General features: G+C 28.3%; 1 protein-coding gene across 11 annotated transcripts in view; it reads right to left on the bottom strand.

Moving 5' to 3' along the window:
• Positions 1–12,228, bottom strand: part of LOC142326819 (putative peptidoglycan muropeptide transporter SLC46) — a 98,677-nt gene that overhangs the window by 43,942 nt on the left and 42,507 nt on the right. For 10 of the 11 annotated variants that reach the window (XM_075369538.1, XM_075369533.1, XM_075369536.1 and 7 more), the window contains one exon: positions 5,827–6,066. In XM_075369538.1, the coding sequence (XP_075225653.1) occupies positions 5,827–6,066 (240 nt within the window). The remainder of the gene's footprint in view (positions 1–5,826; positions 6,067–12,228) is intronic. The other variant, XM_075369542.1, reaches the window with a different exon arrangement.

The following is a 12,228-nucleotide window of genomic DNA, read 5'->3' as shown; positions in this document are numbered from 1 at the left end:
TAAATGTGAGGACAGCTTTCATTTCTTGTATTCAAGAATTTATCATTTTGTAATATATTATCATTTGTTTTTGTGGTTCTGACAACTACTATCAGGAGAAATTTTGAGGGTGAACATTGTTTTTTAATAGCTGCAGATTTCATGCGCCTTTTCCAATGTGACAGTACAGAACTAGAACTTCTAGGAATTTTGGAGAGTATTATGTTTTTTACGTAAAACTTCTTTTAAAATATGTGGTTGGTAATAAAAGTTCTGGTTTTGTAGGATCTTAAGCATCCTTCTAAGCATTTTTTTTTTTTTTTTTTTTAATTACTTGTATTTTAAAAGAATTAGAGCCCAGCTTTACCTAATAAGCATTTTTTCCCTTAGATCTAATGTGGAACCATCAATCCCCAGATCGGTCGACAGTCATCCCACTCCACATTAAAGAATGCAGAAATGCTACAAATCCCAGCAGCCTTAGCCAGGACTAGCAGAAATAGGCAGGTAATGAGGAAAATAAAAGTTGAGATTGATAATGAGAAAGGATGATTTTTTACTCATGAAAAATCTGGAGCATTAACAAAACAGTCCCATTCCAAAGAAAGCTCAAGGCTCCCTCCAGGCAGTAGAGTGCCCACCTGCCCACAATCCCTCAGGAGATTTGAGCATTTTAACCTGACTGCACGGAAAGCGATATTATTGATCAATGATCCTGCATTGACCAGCTTAAATTAATGCTTAAACAAACATTATTTTACTTCAGAAATTAAGAACCATCTTATAACAAGTACAATATGTCTAAAAATATTGTGGCATTTATAGCTGTTATAGTCTAGGGACAAAACATGACAGATATGAAGTACATATCAAAAAGAAAAGAATCTGGCCAAGTTTTTGATCGTAAACAAGTTCTACTATTTGCATTGTGTACAAAATCAATGGCCACATGAAGTTCATTAGTCACCATAATTACAGTGCAATGAAAAGTTCAATGTGTTTTGTGGTTCATTAAATTTGAGTCAGCTACATTTTTAGTGTAACCTTTGTATGCTCAATTAAAAACTGCCACATGACAATGACATTACCAACAGAACAAAGAACTTTGAGAAACAGGTAGTCTACTGAAGCAGTCATGTCCATGTGACAATCAGTGTTCAATAAGACCATTGAATATGTGTAAACAAGTTATTTCCATAACTCGTAAAAAGTCAGTGCATAAGTATTCTGTAAAGTTAGGTGTTCCAAACATAACTGTTCACAACATTTTAAAAATTATGCTTTACTGGTAGTAACATTCAAGTGTTATATAAAATTAGATTTGACATTGCAAAATTAGAATTTGTTAAAAAAATATTCTGAGTAGCTTAGATCATGATGAGGAATTTTTGAACATGCTATTTTTAACAAATAAAAACACTTGTATAAATTTTCAAAATTGACACTTTATTTTATATAAAAACACTCCATAGATATTTTGATTCCAATGGAATCATCTTCAGTAATATAACATTACCAAAATAATAAAAATCTTAACATTAATAAACTATTAACTACAGTAACATGTAGATCTTCGCAGAAGCTACATGTTCTCCTTCTGTGTTGTAAAAATACTGATAATTTATTAATATTAAAATTTTTATTATTTTGTTAATATTGTACTACTGAAGATGATTCCATTGTAACTGAAATAGCTATATAGTGTTTTCATAAAAAATGAAGTGTCAATTTTGAAAATTTATACAATTATATCTATTTGATGTAATAATTAGTAAATTAAACTCAAGAAGTTTAAAAAAAATGTAAATGTTATTTTCAGTAAATTTCAAAGCAACTACATTGGAATGATGTTCGAATACAAAGTACTGAACCCCCAGATGTGGAACATCATTATGTTCCACAATGACATGTTACAGCCCAAAAGTTAACATGTTGTCTGCAATTGGTTGAGATAGAGTTATTGGTACTTTCTTTTTTGCTAAAAAACTTGTAATTGGAAACAAATTCCATTTTATTATCTAGATACATGCAGCTCCTCTGAATTTTTGACACATTTGTGTGGGATTATGGATTATCGAAATTAAACATTTCCTCTGCGATAAAACCAAAGGATCAAAAGATCAATAATTCAATGCCTCCAGGATCTAAGACAAGGGACTTTTATTTGCGAGCTTATGTAGAGACATAAGTGTACTCTGTCCAAATAGGAAATTTGGACTGATTAAAAAAATTATTACTGAAGATGTTTGGTCTATTACATCAGGTATTCTTTGTCATGTCATGGTAAGAGGTTGAATATTGCTTTGGTCTCTGCAGAATAACTAAAGAAGTGCATATCAAAATTTACTGAACAAGCAAGATTCTTGAAAGTTTCTTTATTTTACAATTTACTTCATGTCTGTTATGCTTCGTTCCAAAACTGTGACTATTTGAAAACCTACCATTATTTTATAGAACTAAGCAGGGTTCCTAAAGGAATTAGTGTGTCTGTATTAGTTTCGAAAGAAATTACAGGGGTCCTAAAGAACCTTACCATCTCTGGAGTTTTGTGTATGTGCAACTACCAACAGGCCCTCACTGGACTCTGAATTACAGAAAATTTAAATCAAGAAAACAATAATTGTGGAATTTTGTTGTGAGAATGCTCAACACAATTGTTCCTTTGGGGATTGAAACATATTAACGTCATTTATCCCATTAAAAATTCTATCATATAAATTTAAAAAATGCAAATTTTCTGCTTTCTAGAATTTAAAAAATGAGCTTTAGCATTATTCACTCAATTACTTTTACCCTTATTTTTACCTTTTAGGAATTGAATTAAAAAAGGATTCTTAAACCAGTGCAATATTAAAATCTTTGAAGATCAAGGATTTAGATCCTATACTGTATGAGGTAAGTGATAGTACACTTTTACAAATTTTGTGCATAAATGAAACAAATAATAAATGGGTTAAAGTACAAAACTAAAATTATTAAATAAAGCCTTATCATATTTTGATAAAAGAATTACATTGTGTCCCTGAAACATTTACACTAATACACACAATACAAATACATATGCTACATATTTAATTATCTATGCATGCATCCATGACCATTTATATATAAAACTATAGATATTCCGTTACATTTCACAGTTTAAACTTCAGTTTAAAACAATCCTCACACTTAAAAACTATGTTACATTTAATAACAAACCATACTTAATAAGTAGGTCAAAAATGCTAAAACTATTCCAACTAATGAACATTTAATTTTTTGGATTCATTAATTTAGATCAGTTTCCTTCATCTAATTCATTCAATAGTAAATACAATATTATAATAGAATCAACAATACTGCAATTCAAATAAACATTCAAATTAAGAAATAAAATAAATGTATTTCACATAATAATTTTAAACAGTTATATGTTTTTATGAGCACCAAAAAAAATAATAAAAAGGCAGCATATTTTAAATTAAAATATTTATACATTCAATAGTTAATATAATACAGTAGTGTTCAGTACTCTTGTTTAATTTTCTTTTTTTATTTCTGGCAGGAATAAGAAGAAATTACAAGAAGAAACCTGGACCAAGTTATTTTTTAAACATTCCGTGTTTAAGAAAAAAAAACAATAAAGAGAATTCAACAAGATTGTTATATTTTCATACCAAATGTGATCAAAGCTAAGCAAATATGCCCAAAATATTGTATATGTAAATTAAAAATGTAAAAAAAATTAAGGTAGATTATCAACAATCCGCATTTTTTATAATTGTAGAATAAAATGGATGCATTATAAAAAAAATCTCCATTGCAATGGTGTACTGTAATCATATGATAAAATGCATACTACTCACAGCTAAATAACAATTTTTTTAACATTTTGATGAAGTGTTGTCAAAATTATGGTTTGACAATATCAGTTTTTGCTTATCAGAGCAGAATCCTAGCTATAGTATTATAATAAAAACCAGTTAAATGAAATAACTTTAATTAAAATGTTTCTGTATTCTTTACTTCATTGTACAAAGTAAAGGAAGGAAGTATTATGACTGTGAAAAATTTAGATTTTCAGATTTTAATGGAAATATAAATCTTTTAATGGAATATTCTTGAATCTCTGAATCCATTTTGACTAGTTTTGGTGTGACGTTTGTATGTACAAATGTATCTCATGTAACTCAAAAATGATTAGCCGTAGAATGTTGAAATTTTGGATTTAGGACTGTTTTAACATGCACCTTCCCATTTTGATTGCAATTGACTGGACCAAAAGTGCCCAAAAAGTCCAAAATACAAAACATTTGGATTTTGGACTTTTTCTTAACTGCAGTAATAAGCCCTCATTGAGAGCTTTTAACCAACAATATATGATAAGTGGTACTTATTTTCATTGGTTCCAGAGTTATAGCCAAATGAAATTTTAATTAATGAAATATTTGGATCTTACAAGAGGAAGGCACATTGATTCGAATCCGATTTCATATACATTTTTAACTCTTTTTTTTAAATTTAAATAAATTGATTTATTAATAATTATTAACCTCTGTTTGTAAAAAAAAATACAATAAATAATAATTCTGTAATAAAAAAATAAAAAATATATAAAAAAAGATCAGAAATTATTAGTGACAAAAGTTTATGTACTTTTCATTTTAATTCAAACATTTTTATAGAGGTTAATAATTTATTAATAAATCATTATATTTAAATTTAAAAAAAATAAAAAGTTAAAAAAAAATATATATAAATGATCAGATTTGAACTAATGTGTGCATGGTTACAGATCTGACATGTTCTCACTTACACCAAATAACTACTTCAGCGTCATGAAAGAAAATTAATAAACTAATATAAAATGCTATATGGACACCACAAAAAAAATCTGATGCAATGTGGTGTCCACCACAATGCAATTGCGTAACTGTCAATTTTTTTAAAGAATTGGAGGATTGTATCTCACTTTCAAATGAAATAAGTTTAAATGAAGTGCAGCAAAAAATGCGTATATGTAATTTAATAGGTGTACAAGGAAATCAGTGGTGTCCACATCGGATTTTTTTTTAACTTAATTTTTTAGTAAATCATTGTAAAGTCCTCTTAAAATTAATTATTTTTATGAAAGGAATACAGAGTAAGAAGTAAAATGTGATCAATTATTAGAAGTAAGTGTTTTTACATACCTGTTTAAAATGGTTTATTTAATTTTCTGGTAATGAAGGTTAGATATTTTATAGACTTAACGTTTAATAACCCTGGATTCTAAATGGGATTTTTATTTGACAAATACAAGTAGAACTGTACATACCTTGCTTTTATGAGATTTTTTCTTTTTTACTTTAAACTTCAGTACTGAGATGTGAAGTTCAGTACTAAACAACTTTGTATATAGATTTTTACACTACTTTTGGGTGATATTAATAAAGAACTACTTTTTATATTAAAAAAAAGATTGTGTGTTATCTAGTTGATATGTTTATCAAGTAATGAATTTAAATAAAAATTATTAAAGCTAAATTCTATGGAAAATCATGGTTAATTATGTAAGGTGGATGAATTTTGCATCATTAATAACTGTTATCAAATCCACCTTTATAATTATTTTAATAATAATGTATTACTTTTTTTTTGTTTTTGCTGATAAATACAAATACTTATGACTGTCAATATTTATTCTAACTGTGTTTTTTGCCCTAATTTTTACAAACAATACATTTTAAGATTGTTAGTCCAAACTCCATAAATAAAAAAAAGAATTGACAATGTGCAGGTGTTGACCTCAAAACAGACAAAAATAATGCAACCACTTAAAGACAGGTTGAAAGAAGAATAAAATAATAAACTTTAAAAACTTACCGCTAAAAGTTAGTAACAATAATGGACGACGTCCATGAATATCACTCCATGGTCCTACAAAGAGGATGGCCAATCCTGGAAGTAATGTTTCAATACAAGTTTTTATTAATATCATACGTGAAACCTCTGGCTGTATCTTATTTTCTATTTCAGTTGGTATTGCACCGGAACAAATAAAGTCAGTCATATTCGGTTCTAATAAACAGTATGACTTCAACCATGTGTTTGTAATAACTGCATCTAAAATTAATAAGTTTTGATTTAATATCTCCTTACATATGAACAGTAATAGGTAAAAGCAACAGAAAAGAAATTGATCATTATTATAAAGAAATTGTAGTGATAGTATACAAATTAAAATAGTCGTTTAATATGATTATAGTAAATAATGTAATTACATAATTCAATTAGCTAAGATAAAGTTCTTGGAACAACAAACAAATTATACTCTGCTTGATATGTTTAAAAGTAAAACATTTTACTACTCTATGGATTAGTAAAATACCTTGAACCAAGGCAGTATATTATGGTCTGCTTGTTGAATAATTACTGGTGCTGATATATGTTTAAATATTTCCAAATTTAATAAAATAAATGATATTCTATATGTGAAGTAGTTGAAGGTGATATATATATATTTTAATTCATCTGGTTAATTTAGATACTTGAACCTGAAATTAAAATTTTAAGTGAGCAAACTTTTGCAAAAAACTGTCTACCGAGAGTATCACGAACTACTTCCGAGACTTTTATAACCTATTCTACTCATAAAAATAACGGAAAAAGTTTGTATAAATATATGTCCTAAAGTGCTTCATTTGTGAGTTATGGCTAGTGAAAGATTTCACTCAGGTTCAGCTACTCTGGTGAAATGTGATAGTAACTGAAATTTTTAGGACATTAATTAAGGGACAGAACTAGTGATTTATTATGGTTTTTGACCTGAAAAATCGATTAAAGTTGGTCCCAGAATCATATCTGCAGTAGTTTTTGAAACATTTGGTGTGAAAACCAATAAATTGGAATAAAAAACTCTGTCTTTTATGTTTGATGTCAATAACTTTGATAAACGGGTAATAAACACAAAAAACAAAACATGTAGGGAATTTAATTTTGAACAAAATGGTGTAAGATAAGTTGAATAAAACAAATAAAAGTTAGAAAAACTTTAATTTTATTTAAAAACTGTACATTGTCAGAAAAGTATTTGCTTAATGTAAACAAAAACCAAATTCTTTTTTGGTAATGTGAAAACGATTTGTAAAAAAAAAAATTATTGTTAAAAATAGCTCTTGAAATTAAAAAAAAAAAATGGTAATTACACAACTGTAGAACAGAAATTACTTAATCATTTTTTTATTAATGACAGAAATACAATAAATTATCTAAAAAAATTATTATTATTTCAAGGTTGGCAATAAAAGAACAACAGCTGATCAACAATGTGCAATACTCTATTAGTGTTTAAATCATTCTGTAAGGTACATTAAGTAAATTGCTTACTGTGAACTGTGCTGTGGTTAGTGAAGGTCTTTGTGAATTTTAGTTTGAATGTGATCGGTTTGTCATTGAAGTAATGCCGTACTTATTTATAATGGAGGATATACTGATATGGTATTCATTTTGGGTGTATGTAATGGTAATGCTACTACAACTGATGCACTAGAATATGAAATAATTTTTCTGATTCTCAGGATTCCAGATCCCAAAACAATTAGCCCAACTTTTCTCAATCTTTGGGAAACAGCTTCACTACCTAATATTCAAACCAGCTACAAACGATCTGTCCAATACAACGCTATTATTGATGAAATTATTGTTGTTGCAGTTCAGTACACGAAGTCTTTCTAAGTAGATCAGAGTTTTGCATTTGATGGTTTGGAGAACACTTAAAAAACAACTTTGTAACCTTATCATAAACAGCCAGTTCAACATCTACACCCAGGAGACGGTCCGCTTCGCTTGGAGTTCTGCAGCTGGTGGAATACAAATCAACAACATCACAAATATGTTTTCTTTACCAATGAGCAAATTTCACTCGAGATGGCATCAACAACTTACGCAATGAGCATAAATGGGGAAAGTAACTCCTCATGAAACGGTGGAAGGCAATTTTCAGCAACTATTTAGTGTCAATGTATGGTGCAGCCTTCTTTACAGTCAGCTGTTTGGACCGTTCATATTACCTGGATGCTTAAATGCTGAGGTCTACTACAGTTTCTACAAGAAGAATTGCTGCAGCTGTTTGAAAATGTTCCTCTAGCACTGAGATGTAAAGTATACTTCCAGCACAATAGCGTGCCTCTCCACTTGTATCATTTCTCTCACTTAAATCATCATTTCCCTGAGAGATGGATAGGTCATGGAAGTCCACATTCCTGGCCACCAAGATAGCCTGAACTAACACCTTTAGATTTTTCTAATCTATAAATATTTTGTTCACTTCATTATTTGTGCAACCTGCAATTCTATATGATTCATTAGCTAAGTAATTAAAATACATGGCAATAATTGTACAATAAGTGTGTATTATTCATGAAAAAAATAGTTTTTCAAGTCTTATCATTTTCTGGAAAAAATTATGTTTGAATGAGGTACATATACATTTATGTTTGAACAAACTTCATTCAAACATAAGTTAGTTTTATAATAGCTCATAAATTAGTTAAAATTAATTAAACATAAATTAGTAAAAGTAAATTAATTTTATAGTGTGCTTTAGGTGTAAAATGCCTAATGCACTCTATAAATAGAACAAATAAATTTTCAACTTTTGTGCTGGAGTTACAGCTTTTTAACCTTTAATGCAATAACTCCAAGACTTTAATCCTAAACAGGGTTGGCATTTTTCATATGCTGCAAAAATCTATTTCATAATCTCGTGCAGAAATTTAGAGTTTATATATAATAAAACAGGTTTCATAAAATCTTATTTACATACAAATTTTGACAAAGAACTAATACAAAGTTTCCAAAAAAATGCTTCATATAAAATTATTTTGTACTTAAAATGAGAAAAGTATAAAATTTATACAATATATGCAGATGAAAATACTAGAAAAACCAAAAAAATTCAGCATTTATTTTTTTCTGAAACATCTATTGCTTCTAAAAATTAAGTTCCTAAACTTCCTAAAAGTATTGAAATGTTCAAACAGATAGGTTTGAAACTTTTTATGTATAAAATACACCATATTATTTTTTTTTTTTTTAAGCGACATGTAAGTTTTTATGTTCTGTAAAAATTAACTTAATATTACATAAAAAGTGGGAAACCTTCTTATTTGATATATCACTGAAAGTGGGCTAAATGGACCAGCAGTGTTAAATATTAAATAAAGATTATTAAAAAAAACATAGATTTGGTAAAGTTTTAACTAATTCAATTTGACTAATGTTGTAAATTAATAATGTTATTCCTAGACTCATGAAAAATATTTGTCCTGTTGTTATTATCGGAATGAATTATTTTATATTTCATGTACCAAATACAAAGTGAACTGAATTTCGATATGACTTGCAAGAAGATTTTAATTTTGTAACAGTTGGAAATTTTGGTTTTCCAGTCAGTATAATTATTACTGAGATAATTTTTTACCTGTATTGAAAATAGTGGTGTTTAAACAGACAAAACAAACATGTGTTTTTATGCTTTAGTGTTAGTGAAAATTTAATAAAGATACTGCTGCTACTCTATAAAGAATTCCATGCAAGAATTCTTAATTTTTCCCGTACCAACCCTATCAAAATTTGCAAGCTGAACATAAAATCTAATAATACTGGAAGGAGTGCAGATTCTCTATAATCGGGTAAGCCTAGAATTAGTTGCACTATGAAAAATAAAGATTATTTTGCACAGACATAAGTAAAGAACACTCAGATATCGGCCAGAAAGGTTATTGTTAGGCTGAAATGCTCAGAACATGTTTGCAAAAAATAAAAAGGAACTGACATTTAAGTGTTGACTAAGATTATTTCATGCACTTTACAATGATGATTTTTGACAAAAGGATTTAAGCTATTATTTGTTGTGAAGCAGATTCTCATTTTTCCAGTTCATTGACAATCTGATAAAGAATACTTCAAATTGAATAAACTGTCTTAATTGTGTTTATTAGTTTGATGAATATTAATTATGTAGAAGGAAATAAGCATCTGGAGGTCATGTTTGGTGAGCGACCACAAAAAAGTAGAGTTTGAACCTTATTTCTTTGATGGAATAACTGAAAGTATAACAATATCTTTAGGTGTAATGAGATGTTGTTATTTTCAAGCTATTACATAAGTGTTTGACATTGGTTGCCTCCATATTTGGGATTAAGATAGGGCACCTCTTCACTAAGCTCTATAAATTAGAGACTAACCTTTCCTGATTAAACTTTTACTGAATGGATAAGAGGATCAGACCACACATTTATGTGATTTCACATCTTGCAATTTTTTGTTATAATTGTCAATTGAAAACTCAGTTGACTTTATGTATTTACTTTATGTTGACTTTATGCATTTACTGGCAAACATGTGTAATTCAGTGGGTAAACTGAATGTATAAAAAGATAAATGTTAACACTTTGAACACTTCCTCTGATGTGTATAAAACTTATAACAATAAAAAAAAATATTGTTAACATTTTTTTATTAACTGTTTTGTATTAATAATTGTGGAAACTACTTTTAACTTGTTTAGTACAATTATAATGTAAAGACTTATCTACGATTTATTTTTAAAAGTTTCTTGCATAAAGATAATATCTTTCCAGTGATAATTTGATAAAATTGAAACAAAAGTATGGTGAATATAAGCTAAATTGAAATAAATAATTAAATGTTTGAATTTTATTAAGATAGTATGCATTTTTAGAATTACTGTTCATTAATTGTTTCATTATTTAAAAAATAAAAAGTAAAATGAAAAGATATAAATAGGAATAAAAAATAATTTTAGATAATTGTTAACTAAGTCATAAATTTGTTTTAAATTAGTCGCTAACAAGAAAGGAATTGTTTCATTTTTATCTGGATACTACTAGTCACAATACAAAAAATATTAAAAGTTGTTAATACATCAAATTAAAAAATACAAACCGTTTCTTTTTTTGACAGTAATTCATGATAATAAAATACTTTTCTATTTTGTTCATATAATCATATTTAACACACCTGTCAGCAAGCATTGCTGTTTAACTAATGGTTTGCATAGATAAATGTGCAAATTATACACTTTATCTGAGTAATAAATAATCATACGAAACAAAGTGCTAAATGAAAAAACATAATAAAAAATTGTGATTTCTTAAAAATATACATTTAAATGCTGTGAAATCTCATCTGTTAAAAAGGAAGTACATTTAAAAATTAGTTACATGCTTATTAAGAGTACATGAATACAGCAAGTAGAAGATTCATCTATCCACTCGCAAAGTTTTTTTTTTGTCTTCAGACATTTGACCGGTTTGATGCAGCTCTCCAAGATTCCCTATCTAGTGCCAGTCATTTCATTTTGGTATACCTCCTACATCCTACATCCCTAACAATCTGTTTTACAAATTCCAAACGTTGCCCACCTGCACAATTTTTCCCTTCCACCTGTCCCTCTAATATTAAAGCGACTATTCCAGGAAGGCTTCATATGTGGCCTATAAGTCTGTCTCTTCTTTTAACTATATTTTTCCAAACGCTTCTTTCATTATCAATTTGCCACAACACCTATTTATTTGTCACTTTATCCACAATCTGATTTTTAACATTTTCCTAAAGCACCACATTTCAAAAGCTTCCTATCTTTTCTTCTCAGGTACTCCAATTGTCCAAGTTGCACTTCCATATAAAGCTACGCTCTGAACATATGTTCAGAGTGAACTTTCAAAAACGTTTTCCTGACGTTTAAATTAATTTTTGATGTAAGCAAATTATATTTCTAATTGAAGGCTTGTTTCGCCTGTGCTATATGGCATTTTATATCGCTCCTGCTTCATCCCTCTTTAGTAATTCTACTTCCCAAATAACAAAATTCTTCTACGTTCGTAATCTTTTCTCTTCCTATTTATATTCAATAGTCCATCAATAATATTATTTCTACTACATTTCATTACTTTTGTTTTGTTTTTGTTTATTTTCATGTGGTAGTTCTGGCATAGGACTTCATCCATGCTGTTCATTGTTTTTCCTAAATCTTTTTTATTCTCATCTAGAATTACTATATCATCAGCAAATTGTAGCATCTTTACCTTTCCACCTTGTACTGTTACTCCGAATCTAAATTGTTCTTTAACATCATTAACTGCTAGTTCTATGTAAATATTAAAAAGTAATGAAGATAGGGAACATCCTTGTTGGACTCCCTTTTTTATTACTACTTCTTTCTTAAGTTCTTCAATTATTACTGTTGCTGTTTGGTTTCTG

This window comes from Lycorma delicatula, chromosome 6 (genome assembly GCF_047948215.1).
Source record: "Lycorma delicatula isolate Av1 chromosome 6, ASM4794821v1, whole genome shotgun sequence".
In the NCBI taxonomy this organism is placed as follows: Eukaryota; Metazoa; Arthropoda; class Insecta; order Hemiptera; family Fulgoridae; genus Lycorma; species Lycorma delicatula.
This window is presented reverse-complemented; position numbering and strand designations above follow the sequence as displayed.